At 40.2% G+C, this 15820-nt stretch overlaps 1 protein-coding gene across 2 annotated transcripts in view; it reads right to left on the reverse strand.

Moving 5' to 3' along the window:
• Positions 1-15820, reverse strand: part of MAP3K5 (mitogen-activated protein kinase kinase kinase 5) — a 229799-nt gene that overhangs the window by 139057 nt on the left and 74922 nt on the right. For both annotated transcript variants that reach the window (XM_088840777.1, XM_055432817.2), the window contains 4 exons: positions 10445-10468; positions 3537-3730; positions 2130-2298; positions 646-752 (listed from right to left, as the gene is read on the reverse strand). In XM_088840777.1, coding sequence (XP_088696903.1) covers positions 646-752; positions 2130-2298; positions 3537-3730; positions 10445-10468 — 494 coding nt within the window. The remainder of the gene's footprint in view (positions 1-645; positions 753-2129; positions 2299-3536; positions 3731-10444; positions 10469-15820) is intronic.

Here is a 15820-nt window from a genome sequence, read left to right on the forward strand (position 1 = left end):
AGTGCTTTAGGCCTCTCTATGGCCAGAGTAGGGATGGTCTTCCATGGTGACTCTGGGTGGAAAGTGGCACTGAGGTAGGTGTCAGGCATGATGCTGACAGAAAGCACAGATGCAGGACTGGAAGCAGCACTGTTAGTCCTGATCCTAGAAAATCCATGGACACATGACCTAAAATGTGGTCCACAGAGTTTTGATTATATTAATAATTAGGTATATTCAGAACAATCTCAGTGAACACCTTCTCTGATTAGGAATATGTTCCCCTAGATATAACTATCCCTACTCTAGTTAGTTTTTGTGTAAATAACCACTTGGCATTCAATCTATTTAAAGACAATATCATATCCATATAATTTTAAAAATCCCCAAAATATATATAAATAGAAAATACAAACTTTGACAGAGAAGCAAAAGAATTTTAAGAATTTATATATATAAACATTGAGGGTACTTCTTTTACTCACGAAAAGTGAGACAAAATCAGAATGCATGCTTCCTATATTTTATATGGTTGAAGTAGAAATATTAACAATACATTATAATAGGATTGGTTGCAAGGCTACATGAAAAACATATCATGGAAAGAATATGCAGGTTAAAAAGTAATACGTTAGGCACATTGTGGAGGGGACTTTTTCTTCTTACCTATTCAGTGCAAATGCATAATGAAACTTCACATGGTGATGGGAGGCCAAATCAAACGTTGGAAGCTTTTCTAAAGTTTCTACCAGCTTCACAATGGAATCATAGTCCTTTCAAACAGAAGAATAACATAGAATTAAATCTTCGGGAGAAAGTCCTGACAATGAAATGCCTTTGAACAACCAGATGCCTGAAATTAAGAAGGGTATTAAAAAGGAACTAGAACCCATGAAATACCTTAAAGAATCTAGAACCAAGAAGAAACTGGTTGCCTGAATTTGCTTGCTGAATAAGGGTTTTAGATTATATAGATAAAACACTGGAAATATTGAATTACCATCTGTGACCTACAAAACAGTAAACTCTCTAGCATGGTAATACTACATTTTCTCAGTACACGTGGTTTACTTCTCCCTGGAGCTAGATTCCCGGCATGCAGGGTGTTGTCAATTACTTTCAGGGAGATAATTTCCAAGATATCAAGAACATAGAGCAGCCAATAAAACTTCTGTTATAAGTAACAAAAATATTTGGTTTCAACATAAGAAGGCTCTACATTCATGGGATCTTAAGTGTCACACGTCTCCACGCATGTGAATCTCTGTTATCCACATGAAGCTTTACTCGAGTCTGAATGGGTAGGAATAGGAAACCACAAGTCACTTAAATTTTACTGTAAAAACCCAACAGCAAATCCCCAACTCAGAGAAGATTTCATTCTTCTTGGGTGTGTTGTGTTAAGCTGCTTCAGTCATGTCCAACTCTTTGCCACCCTGTGGACTATAGACTGCCAGGCTCCTCTGTCAATGGGATTCTCCAGGCAAGAATCCTGGAGTGAGTTGGTATTTTCTCCTCCGGGGGATCTTCCTGACCCAAGGATCGAACCCACGTCTCTTATGTCTCCTGAATTGGCAGGTGGGTTCTCTACCACTAGCCCCATGATTCTTCTTAGTGTAATTTAAAACATTTTAAGACTTCCCAATAAAATAACACGGCATGTTTGTGTTTTACAGTAGTTATTTTTATAATTAATCAATTGCACATTTCTCGCGTCTGGCTAGTTAGATCCAGCACTATCAATTCCAAGCAACACAATTCCAGGAGTAAGAGATATATCTGGAAAGCTCTAAAAATGTCTGTTCTTTGCTAAAACAAAGATTTCATTTAGTGACAGGCAGGTGTGCCTGAGGTAGCCGAGCAGAACAGCTGTCTGTGGATTAGCTATGCATGCAAATTTTTCTTTTTGTTCTTTTGGAGGAAAAAGGCAGCCCTTTACTGTACAAGTCTTTCATAATCACTGATGGTTAACTTATATGAGTCTGTTTCATTTATCATAAAATCTCTGGATGGAAAGCTTAGGAGAGTCAATAAAAAAATTACATGTAGTAACATGAGTGACTTATTAGCTAACTGAAACTGGATATTAACACTCCCTTATTCCTCCAACATTATACACAACCAAGACTTGATTTTCAGCATCTTCTCACCTGGATATCTCTATATGAAAGTAACAGATTTATGACAATATCTGCTGTCAAGACTTCAATATTATCCACTCGCTGTCGAATTCTTGCCAATTCAGCTGCCAATTCTTTGCCAGTATATAAGTTACGAGCTTTCCTGATATCGTTGAGTATAGACTCCCGGAAATACTGGCTGGTGGAAAAATACACATTTTTAAGAGTCAATACTAGAAAGTATTTCAATAAAAAGCAATGACCTTATAAGGAAATGAATGACACCTGCAGCATTTGTACCTTTCAGATCATTAAGATGTACAGAATGAACACCTCATCTAGCTGGTATTATTAAAAAATTGGGGCATCCTAATATTTTACACTCTGCCTTCCTCCAGGAAGAATTAAGGGTAAAGATATTCCATGTTAATGAGTTGTCTGAGATCCTGCAGTATTCCAGTTAAAATGCTAAAACTTTATTTTTCATTTTACTGTTTTGAGTAGAAATTGTTCTAAATAAATTAGGTGTGCCCACAATTTGAAAATAATATAACATGTACCTTCTGATTCAGCATCATCACTTATCAGCATAAATGACTGCTCTTAACTAAAATATAACAGTGCTTTCAACAACTTTTAGAGAGTTCTTGTCCTTACACTAGAAGTCCCTGGACATTTATTCAGATAATGTTTCTGTACTTAGATGGAATATATTTTTAGCTCTACCAATACTATAACACAGCTGTCTTTCATTTTTCTGAATTCAAGTTGTTCTCCTCTGAATAAAGTAGACAAAATTCAAAAGGTAAACTAAGGTGCACCTATTTTATCCACTTAAAGGACCTTATATATATATTTTCCTGGTTCTTGACTGAGTATTATATGTAAAAAAACATCTGATAAGGTGCACAAATACAGCAAGTCCCCTACATACGAATGAGTTCTGTTCCAAGAGCGTGTTCGTAAGTTCAATTTGTTCGTTACGTCCAACAAAGTTAGCCTAGGTACCCAACTAACACAATCAGTTGTATAGTACTGTACTTTAATAGATTTATGATACTTTTCACACAAATAATATGTAAAAAATAAACACAAAAAATAAGAAAACATTTTTAACCTTACAGTACAGTACATGAGTATAGTACAAGGGCAGGCATACAGAGACTGGCATCAAGTAGAGAGGTAAGAAGAGTTCCTGACTGGAGGAGAGAGAGAGGTGGGAGATAGCAGAGCTGAAGGATTGTCAGCAAGAGGAAATGGAGAGCAGGCTGGAAGTGACCATGCACGCCACGTACGTAAGCCAGCTTATGTGACTGGACAAACACACGTTCACATCTCTGAAGGTTCACAACTTGCAGGTTCGAATGTAGGGGACTTACACAAATTAAGTACACAAACACTGCACTATCACTACCAAACGGCATTATTAAACTTTACCTGGAACTTGCTTGGGCCACCTTCAAAAGCTGAATGAAACGATCCACAAGAGGTAAGCAGATGGGTCCCAGAAGCAGCTCAAAGTTCGGCTGCATGAGCTCAGTCAAGCCCTTCATGAAGCTGCTGTCACAGCAGTAGACCTTGTTATGTGGCGTTATCATGTAAGGAATAAATGTGTAGTTCCCAGTGCACATCTGCAGAAAGACGGAGCACCAGGAGACAGTGAGCTGATCTGCTGACCCCACACTAATGTCACCCTAAATCTGACTTTTAAATAATAATCCTGAATGTGAAGGGAAATAATAAAAAAAAGTTCATTTCCTATTCATGACCTATGAGAATTTCCTCCAATTTCTTTAATTGCTTACTTCAAGTAATTCAGACTTACACATGATTAAAAAAACTATGGCATGGCACAGTTTCTATCAATCCATTAAATATTTATTCACCATTCTCTTGGCTATAGCACTATGATATATGCTGTTGGTGAAACAAAGTAGTTTAAAACACAGCCCTCAGCCTTCAGAAAACCTGTCAGAGACACAGCATAAATACATGGAAATGATAAGAGCTAACATTTCAGGGCTGCCCACGTAACACCAAAGTGTGAGTGATGCCAGAATAAGCTGATCCCCTCCAGGCTGCTCGATCGCAGTCATGGCTTTGTTAACATCTCAGTCACTAAATCTAGAGACCCTACATATTAAAAAGCAGAGACGTCACTTGGCCAACAAAGGTCCATATAGTCAAAGCTATGGTTTTTCCAGTAGTCATGTACTGATGTGAGAGTTGGACTATAAAAGGCTGAGCGCCAAAGAATTGTTGCTTTTGAACTGTGGTGCTAGAGAAGACTCAACAGTCCCGTGGACAGGAAGGAGATCAAACCAGTAAATCCTAAAGGATATCAACCCTGAATATTCATTGGAAGGACTGAAGCTGAAGCTCCTATCCTTTGGCCACCTGATGTGAAGAGCCAACTCATTGGAAAAGACCCTGATGCTGGGAAAGACTGAAGGCAGGATTGGAGAAGAGGGTGACAGAGGATGAGATGGTTGGATGGTATGTATCATCGACTCAACGGAGATGAGTTTAAGCAAACTCTGGGAGATAGTGAAGGACAGGGAAGCCTGGTGTGCTGCAGTCCGTGAGGTTGAAACGAGTTGGACTTGATGCTTCCATTTCCTCCACCTCCCACAAACTATCAATGTCCTTTCTAGTCCACCTCCAAGATATATCTCTTATTTGTTCACTTCACTCCATTTTCTCTGCTAGACCTACAGACTATGCCACCAACATCCCGGCCTGAGCCATTGTGATTGGCTTTTACCTGGACTCCCTGCTTCTCCTCCTGCCTATCAATCTGTTTTTTACCCAGCTGTCAAAGGGCTCTTTCAATAACATATATCAGATGACCTCTCTCAGCTGCTCAAGCCCCCTCCCTTGCTCCTGGGATGAAGATAAAATAGATCACTGTCACCTACAAGGGCTTAACTATCCAAACCCTGCCTCTCCCTCTAGCCTCAGCCTGTACCTCTCTCCACTCACTCAGCATGACCTTCTATCTGTTCCTGATGATGCCAAGTGAGGGTGCACTGGTGCAAACACAAGTGAAACTGGGAAGAATAAAGCAGACATTGGACTGGATGCCCCTGAGGAAGCGAGCCTGACTGGAGCTTAGGGCTCAGGGAAGGGAAGTGAATACAAAGTTAAGGATTTCAATCTCTGTTCAGGGCAGTGGGAATTCTGGAAGGATTCAGAGCAGGAAAGAAAACATAACTAAAGCTGTGCATTTTGACAATCCAGGCAGAAAACAAATCGCACTGAAAGAGAAAGAAATGAGATTTAAGAAAATTAGGTGGGACGCTACAAAGCAAGACCAGATCACAAAAGTGGATGCATGAACTTGACGTTAAGAAGAAAGAATCATCGAGAGCAGCCAACTGGCTACAGATATTAGAACTAGACTTAATTATTTATATTTATGAACAAATTACATTTGGGGGCATTTGTTATATATTTAGGTAATGAATCATAAACAGAGCCTGACTTCTAGTTAAAATATGAGATGAACTTCAAGAGGGTGAGATCTGATTTGGTGAGTAGGGTGACATGCACACTTTTGAAAGGTTGAGATTTAAGGGGAACAGGACTTCTAAAGTGATAACGTCCAAGAGTTCCAAGCCAAAATGCAGACCTGGAAATTATTTGGTATGGCTGAGTCTGAGGAAATGAGAGAGACCTCTAAGAGAAAAAGCCAGAGAGAAAGAAAAAAAGCAGAGGGCTGAAAACTGGAATGAGATGGGGAAAAACTCTATTTATCACTCTTCTAGGGAGTCCAGGAGCCCAAATTATATGTTCCATGTCAGCGGAATGGAGAATAGTGCATTGCTTCTCTTATCTTTTGAACTAAATGAATGAGAGTAAGCATTTATTCATTACGTGGAGGTGCCAAGGAATGAACGGTCATACGTTTACAACGGTCCACTGACGGAAGGCAGCTTGTCTCGTCTCCATCTTACAGGTGAGGATTCAGGAAAGGCTTGGCAAGGTCACACAGCTGGGCTGTGACGTATCTAGGACGCCAGTCCATGGACTCCTTTCCCAGAGGGCCTGCCATCATGACTAGGGGGCTGAGCACCCTCCTGAGTGTACTTGACTTGCTGGCACACCAACTCTTTGCTTCAGGTCACCTTGAACAGACCCCTGCATGAGCCAAGTTGCTGCCTAGTAGCAAACGGCCAAGAAGTACCAAATGTCCTTACAGCCCCTCTTGATTATTTATGAACATGTTATTCTCTGAAGCACTTGTATCTCAGGTAATGAAGCAGAAACTGGACTGGACTTCTAGTTAAAGTACGAGAAGAACCTCTAAAGGTTGCAATTTGATTTTTAAATCAAGCACATTAAAGTGTTCCTTTCACAAGTTCTCCTTCATGGAACAGTAATTAGAAGACTAATCAGGAAGAGGAAAAATAAACATACCCTGCTTCTAAAACGTTACCAAGATCCCAGAGCAGGTTCACCAAACTACTCCTTTTACCCAAGCCACTGTCTAAGCAGAAAAGAAAGGCAAGCATATCAAGAGACGGCTTTCCAAATCTTCGAGAGCTTAAACGTTTGAGTGAGTTGTAAAAGAGCAACAGAATCAAATACTCCTATTTTTGAAAATCATTTTGACTCAAAACTACCAAAGAGAAGGCTCAAAATCTTAAGTCACAAGGTAAGGACAAAAAGGTGAGAAGCCAATAAACCAGAAAAGTGCTATTGGAATTTTGGAATATTATTCCTCTATTGCTGGATAATAACCTGTGGAAAATTCTGAAAGAGATGGGAATACCAGACCACCTGACCTGCCTCTTGAGAAATCTGTATGCAGGTCAGGAAGCAACAGTTAGAACTGGACATGGAACAACAGACTGGTTCCAAATAGGAAAAGGAGTATGTCAAGGTTGTATATTGTCACCCTGCTTATTTAACTTATATGCAGAGTACATCATGAGGAATGCTGGGCTGGAAGAAGCACAAGCTGGAATCAAGATTGCCTGGAGAAATATCAATAACCTCAGATATGCAGATGACACCACCCTTATGGCAGAAAGTGAAGAGGAACTCAAAAGCCTCTTGATGAAAGTGAAAGAGGAGAGTGAAAAGATTGGCTTGAAGGTCAACATTCAGAAAACAAAGATCATGGCATCTGGTCCCATCACTTCATGGGAAATAGATGGGGAAACAGTGTCAGACTTTATTTTGGGGGGCTTCAAAATCACTGTGGATGCTGACTGCAGCCATGATATTAAAAGACGCTTACTCCTTGGAAGGAAAGTTATGACCAGCCTAGATAGTATATTAAAAAGCAGAGACATTACTTTGCCAACAAAGGTCCGTCTAGTCAGGGTTATGGTTTTTCCCGTGGTCATGTATGGATGTGAGAGTTGGACTGTGAAGAAAGCTGATTGCCAAAGAATTGATGCTTTTGAACTGTGGTGCTGGAGAAGACTCTTGAGAGTCCCTTGGACTGCAAGGAGATCCAACCAGTCCATTCTAAGGGAGATCAATCCTGGGTGTTCATTGGAAGGACTGATGCTAAAGCTAAAACTGCAATACTTTGGCCACCTCATGCGACGAGTTGACTCACTGGAAAAGACTCTGACGCTGGGAGGGATTGGGGGCGGGAGGAGAAGGGGACGACAGAGAATGAGATGGCTGGATGGCATCACCGACTCGATGGACATGAGTTTGAGTGAACTCCGGGAGTTGGTGATAGACAGGGAGGCCTGGCGTGCTGTGATTCATGGGGTCGCAAAGAGTCAGACACGACTGAGGGACTGAACTGAACTGAACTGAACTGACTGATTGCTGGATAAAGTTCTGTACCTTCAGAAGCCTTAATATCATGTGTATTTGTGTGTAAGACAAGAACTAGAATACATTATTACTGAAAGACTGGGCATTGAGAAATAACATATCTGTATAAAACATTCTGAGAGGAGGAGTATCAGATGTCTGGGTGTGTATTGAGCAGTAGGTGGGTAAAGAGAGAAAGATGAGAGTCATGCAAATAGCAGAGAAAATCAGATTCCAACTATCTTCAAACCCCATGGGACAAGGTTTTATTTCACTGAATTTGTTACTAATAATATAAGACCTATTCAGAATATGTCTATTTTCTTTCCTTCCTTCATTGTCTTGAATAAATTAAGAATTACTGTTAAAAAAAAAAAGAATCCTTGAAGGTATTCAGCATGCTGAGGTTTTCCAAAGTTCCTGGTCTCAGCGTACTTTTTGGAATCTTTTCTCTAAGGCAGTACTGTTTTTCAATGTCCCATTGTTGGTGACCAAAAAAAAAAAAAAATGGGGGAAAGAAGTAAGCAGCAGGAGGCACTTCTGGGCCTGAGCTAAGAGCCAACCCAGCAAGCCTGCAGTGGGGAGAAAGAATGTGGGGAGTGGTTGTCAATGGTGCGTTTCTTAAAAGGATACTAGCTATTGAAAAAGTCACCTTTTCAAAAGGATGAACACTAATAATATGGGAACATTTATTTCCCAAGTTGGCTCACATAAAGCTTAGAAATACCATTACGGCAATTTCTATTTACAGATTGCTGCCAATCCTGAGTTTGAAATACCTGATAATCCAAAGCAAATAAAAAAGACTGTGATCCAGAACAGACATTTTAGGTGCAACAATTGTATTTTATTAATAAGATACTAATTCTAAAACAATTAAACCTGCTTCTTGAAGGAGAAAGACCACCTTTCCTTAAATTTCAAAACAATGAGGCATGGTCATAAAATAAAAAGACTGGTCTCTTCAACCCATACTTGTTTTCCTGGTTATAAAAACACACAGCTCAAAATCTAGACAAATTCTCTCTGATTATCTCTACTGCTTTTGTTTTAAAAATAATAATGCCAACTTTGCTTATCAATTTTTAAAAGTTACATAAAGGTGAACATAAGTATGTGTGGAGCATGAATTAAGCTTCTAGAAACATATGCCCTCAGCTGCCAAACATACTGAAATATATGCCCTAAATACTCAACTTTTGAGAGGGACTTAGCATTGGAAACACAGCAGCGTACTTGAGTCAATGGATGACTTGTTCATAATGTGTAATACTAGGTCAACTTACAAACCTGCTTCCCGACATGTCCAAACTATCACTGGGCAGGATCAGTTCTTCTCTGCCATTCAGGTAAACGCTACCTCCTCTGAAAAACCTTCCATGACCACTTGAGGGATGGGCTACCCACTCTTTGAGATATTGCCTTACGTTAATTTCTAATTTGTTTGTTTGCTTATTTGCTTGACCATCCCGCCCAGCAACACCCTGGCATGTCTCAGTTGTCTCCTGAGACAATTATGAATGAGTTGTCTCCACTTTCAGCCTCCACAGTGATTCTCTTGCAGCACGAGACCCAAAACCTGGCATATAGTTCATGTTCCATCAATATTTGCTTCATAAAATCTGTTACACTGAATTGATGCATGAAGCAATCCTTGTTCTTTCCTTGTTGAGATGTGAAGGATAAGTTTATCGTGGCAACAGTATCATGCTGCAATGAGTCCCTGACCTGAACTCTTAAATTTCTTAAATCTTAATTTCTTCAATTTCTGATCTAAGGGAAATTTACCCATTGCATTTTTAATCTTACCATCATAAATGGAATCATGCAGATTTTTCTGCAGTATGTTATTTCCACTCTACGTTTCAGAAATACATTAAGGTTTTAAATACTGACTTACTTTCCAAAATGAACATGACCATTGACATAACCATGCTAATTCCAAAATATAATTATTCTTCGTGCATTTAAAATTTCTTAAATTTATCTTTATCACTCTTTAACTTTTAATTCTCTGTGGAGGGGAAGAACTTTGTAGTGTGGTTTCAAAGGTCTTAAAGTGTGGTCTATAAGACTTAGGAACTTAAGTCAATCTCAATGTAGACATATTTCCATATGTGTGTGTATGTATATATGTATGTATATGTATTGACACATTTATAATTTAAATATATAGTATACATATAGATATACAGTATATGTATATATATAGAGATCTGTATACCTGTATATACAGATATGTACACACACATATATATGTGTGTATCAGTGCATTTATATATATATATGCTGCTTTAGTAACACTCATAATTATATAAAATTGAATATACTACGTAGTTTTGTTCTAAACATAATTATATATAGAAAAAAAACAGGCATCAGTGTCAACTCCCACTAGAATAAATAAAGTTTCACTATAAAGGGATACTTATGTAAAATAGCCATATTTATATTGATATGTCAGAAACTTTAAAAGGAAGAGACAGAAATTAATGACTTGTGGAAATAGCTGATAAAAAAGAAAAGATAAAAACGTTTATGGAAGGGTTAAGTAAAATACTCACAGTATTCTTCTGGCAAATGATTTCCTGAAAAAAGAGAAGAGTAAAGCAAAAGTTAACACAAAATTAATTAATTCAACTAATTAACTGAAATATTCTATGTGGCAAAATTTGTATTAACAATTTTATTATTTATCACTAGCAATTAGAAATTCAGAATGTGAAGAATAAAAGGTATCAACTAAATTCCTGCATCTGAGTTTACAGTCTGATGAAGGGGACAGGAGTGCACAAAAGTATCAACTATGGTTTTAGTAAAACAGCATAAACACGAAGAGTCCAAAACCCAAATCTGAAAACCATTTCTGCAGAGGATGTATGTGCAGAATTATCAGCTACAATCTTTGGGGAAAGAGATTAAAATGAGTTAGCTTTCCCAAAGCACAGTCTCAGTCATGCCCTGAGAAGGAACCTAGTAGCATGCTTGGAGTAAAACTAGAAATAAAGGGTACTGGCTACTGGTCAGGGGGCAAATCCGTATGTAGACAATAAGGACATCTGACAATAACTAGTCATAAATGTTATATACTGTTCCGTAAGAAGTGAAATATGATAAATACATTGCAGGTGGTGCCCCTATCTTCTAGATTATGAGAAATAAATGCGATCATGGGAATAATGTGGCTATATCATATCTGGCACATAGAAAGCTCTCGATAAAGCCAGCTATTATTATTCCTAGACTTCAAAATGACTAGAGACATGGAAGAGACAATCTAGAGGAGTCTGTGGCATAAAAGCTTCACTAAGGTTGGGGAACCATGATTTAGAAAAGAGAGATGGGGCTGTGTTTTAGAAAAGATGGCATGTGTGTTGCCAGGGAAACAGGAAATGTGAGGCATTTGTGGAATCTACAGTGTGGTCCATCTGGCTAAGACCAGAAGCAGAACCAACCCAGGCGAGGTAAGAAAGGGATGCAGGCTGTCATTCATCCCAGGATCGACGTGGGGCAAAGGGGAACCTAGGAGGGCTTTAGCTTGGAGCAGTAGGTAAGATTTCTGAATGATTAAGGGTAATAGATGAGTAAACAAAAAGAGGAAGGGATTGTATAGGGTAATTGTGAGACCCATAAAGATGTATATAAAATACTAAAAGGGACCGTTCAATACTCACAATCTTGCTGGTGATAAAAAGAACACACATGTAAAAAGAAACATTATAAGCCTGGACACAACCATGTATGCACACCTGTCCTACATCCAAAGAGCGATACGACAGTAAGAGCTGGGGTTTCTGGGGAAAAGAAGATGTTCCTAGGGACTGAAAAAGTCTGAAGATCAGCAGAGAAGGTGGAATTCACGAGGACAGTCACATCTTCCAAGACAAAGCAAGGAGGTAGGAATCCAGGCTAGAGGACTAGGAATGCCCATTTAGGAAACAATAAACATTATTCCTGGGGCTAAAGAAGACAGGTCATTTTGAGAAGTGTAAAAGAGAGAAATAAAAGGGTTTCCTTTTGTTATTGAAATGATCTTGAATTCAATCATTGGGCTAAAACAGAAAGTTCATCTTGGCACATACTGATAATAATAGAAAGTTCCGTCCGTTCCGTTCCGTCGCTCAGTCGTGTCCGACTCTATGCGACCCCGTGGACTGTAGCCTACCAGGCTTCTCCGTCCATGGGATTCTCCAGGCAAGAATACTGGAGTGGGTTACCGTTTCCTTCTCCAGGGGATCTTCCCGACCCAGGGATCGAACCCGGGTGTCCTGCATTGGAGGCAGACGCTTTAACCTCTGAGCCACCATAGAAAGTTATTTGGGGCCTAATTGAAGAAAGCCTTGAATGCCAAAATAAAGTACTCTGTTGTGTGGACATTTGGGCATATGAGAGTGAAAGTGCTTTTTTCAGGTGAGTGACAGATAAATAAAAGTCTCTGCACACACTGGGACATTGTTTGTAAAAGCAAAGGTTGGGAATAACACAAATGTTCTATAAACTAGAAACTGGCCGACTAAACTATGGTTCCTCAACACGATGGAATACAATGCAGCTGAACAAAAGATGAGAAAGTTGAAGATGATATGATGAAGTGACATGGAAAGATCTCCAAGATATACTGCTTAGTGAACAAAAGGAAAGAGCAGAATGGTTGCTACCCTACGTTTCTACTTATGTATATAAAAGGGAGAAAAATAAAATCCTAATTTGTCTACTTCCAAAATCTCTCTGGAAGGATATACAAGAAACCAGTAACAGTGGCTGCCAATGGAGAGGGGATCCGACTGCCTGGAGGACAAGGATGAGAGGATGACTTTTCAATAATACATCTTTTTGCACTTATAAATGTTTATACTGAGTGAATGCATTACCCAAGAAAGACAAGTAATTAAAAGGTAAACCTTGTAAAAGTTTTAAAAATATGAATTAGATGGTGGTATTTAGTATTAGATGGGAAAAAGCATTCAGGTAGTTATCACCAAAGTCCAGGAATGTCTGGACTTTGGACTTGGACAATGGTAGTGCCCTGGGGGATGGAAATCAAGAGACAGATGAGTGAAGATGTAGAGGAAAGTTGAAAGTGTCTTTTCCCACAACGTTTCACAGGTAGTTAATACATCTCCCCACCTCCCCCACCACACACACACACACACACACACACACACTCACAGGTAGTTAATACATCTCCCCACCTCCCCCACCACACACACACACACACACACACACACTCACAGGTAGTTAATACATCTCCCCACCTCCCCCACCACACACACACACACACACACACACACACACACACACTCACAGGTAGTTAATACATCTCTCCACCTCCCCCACCACACACACACACACACACACACACACACACACAGGTAGTTAATACATCTCCCCACCTCCCCCACCACACACACATACACACACACACACACACACTCACAGGTAGTTAATACATCTCCCCACCTCCCCCACCACACACACACACACACACACACACACACTCACAGGTAGTTAATACATCTCCCCACCTCCCCCACCACACACACACACAGGTAGTTAATACATCTCTCCACCTCCCCCACCACACACACACACACACACACAGAGTTCATGAAAACACAAAGCCAGGACAGCTAGACTATCCCGGCTCAGATAGTCACAAAGCCAGGAATATAGTATGCAGAATTTTCCGAACTTGATTCATGGAGCATCTTTCCAGAGTAGCAAACCACACTCTTTCCTAGATAGGCATAGCCTCTCATTCCTGTAAGCAAAAAGAAAAGAAAAACAACACTCTTCTCTTAATCCTGTACCACACAGCATCCTCTGCATATTGCATAGGAAACCCAGTTCTCTCTTGACTGCCTTCAATGACACCTAACCCCCTAACAGAAGCAGCTGATGTCCTTATTTTTGCCCTCATGACTCCTCATACCGACCTCTATGACAGCACTGGATGTACCACACTGCAACTACCGCTTCATATGCTTCTCCTATCCTACGTGATGAGTTCCTTGGGTGCAAGAGCCATGTTTGGTTCATATTTGTATCCCCACTGACTGCCTAGCAGATTGCAGGGCATATAGTTGGTGCTCAATAAAAGAATGAATACGTTAACTAGCTCATGAATGTAAAACATCCCGGACTCTGAACTAGGATAGACAGGTGTAAGTCTTGGCTCTGCTCCTGACTGGCCATGTGTCATCTCACCTCTCTCTAATGTAACACACTAAGAGCTGGACAGAGGGGTCGTCGGTCCCTTCCAGCGCTGTATCCGATCACTTACTTTTGGCTAAAGGCCTATCAAAGTCAGCATCGTTCTCATGCCACTGGAAGGAGCAATGTCCTTATGCCCAGCACAGGAGTTACTCGACCATGATTTCTGTTTGGTGCACCAAGCACAGAGATGGAGGTGGTGACGAAGGGAGCTGTGATGAGGGCTGAACGAGCTGAAGGCTCCCCTCTGGTTGTCACCAAAGGAAATAACCAGTGGTTACTATCCAGTACCTTATGTCTTCCTGAAGAATTGCTTATTGAAGTAATAACTCTCTTACATGTCTTCTTTGCTTCCATTTCAGGTAATGCGTGCATCATAAAAAATTCTAAAACTATATTCAATCATCCTTATAGCCATCCTACTGAATTCTTATTAAACTGCTTGCTCATGTTTTATAGAAGCTAAATGGGTACAAATGGTTCTCTTGAAGAAGAGTTTATTCACAGCTTATGATGTAACCTTAAAGGAGGTATCAACTTTAAAGAAAGAAAGGCACTATTTGTGCATTTTGACTCAGTACAAATAAATAGCAAACAAGACCTGAAAAGGTATCTAACTACTGACGTGGAATAGTGAATGTTTGCATGTGTGCGTGCTCAGTTGCTTCAGTTGTGTCAAAATTTTTGTGAACCCCATGGACTATAGCTCACCAGGCTCCTCTGTCCATGGGATTCTCCAGACAAGAATACGAGAGTGGGTTGCCATGTCCTCCTCCAGGGTATCTTCCTGACCCAGGGATCAAACTCTCATCTCCTGCATCTCCTGTACTACAGATGGATTACTACTGAGCCACTGGGGAAGCCCCAGTGAATATTTAATTTGTGCTAAATCCATTGAAGGGGAATAAAAAGGAGGAAGGGGAGTAAATTTAACAGGCAACTGCAATACTTCACATCACTCAGTGGAAATGTCTTGTCTAAAGAGCCTAAAAATGAAAAAATAAAAATCAACAAAAACTCCAGTTCCTTAACAGTGAACTGTTTCTGAAGATGCATCACCCCACTGCAACTTGGTTCTTGCCTAAAGTCTTTCAGTTCAGTTCAGTTCAGTTGCTCAGTCGTGTCCGACTCTTTGCGACAACATGAATCACAGCACGCCAGGCCTCCCTGTTCATCACCAACTCCCGGAGTTCACTCAAACTCATGTCCATCAAGTCGGTCATGCCATCCAGCCATCTCATTCTCTGTCGTCCCCTTCTCCTCCCGCCCCAGCATCAGAGTCTTTTCCAGTGAGTCAACTCATCGCATGAGGTGGCCAAAGTGTTGCAGTTTCAGCTTTAGCATCAGTCCTTCCAATGAACACCCAGGATTGATCTCCTTTAGAATGGACTGGTTGGATCTCCTTGCAGTCCAAGGGACTCGCAAGAGTCTTCTCCAGCACCACAGTTCAAAAGCATCAATTCTTCGGCGATCAGCTTTCTTCACAGTCCAACTCTCACATCCATACATGACCACGGGAAAAACCATAGCCTTGACTACACGGACCTTGGTTGGCAAAGTAATGTCTCTGCTTTTTAATATGCTCTCTAGGTTGGTCATAACTTTCCTTCCAAGGAGTAAGCGTCTTTTAATTACATGGCTGCAATCAGCATCTGCAGTGATTTTGGAGCCCAAAAAAATAAAGTCTGACACTGTTTCCACTGTTTCCCTATCTATTTCCCATGAAG

The sequence above is a fragment of the Moschus berezovskii genome, chromosome 10 (genome assembly GCF_049115385.1).
Source record: "Moschus berezovskii isolate FMDL1 chromosome 10, NW_MosBer_1.0, whole genome shotgun sequence".
Lineage (NCBI taxonomy): Eukaryota > Metazoa > Chordata > Mammalia > Artiodactyla > Moschidae > Moschus > Moschus berezovskii.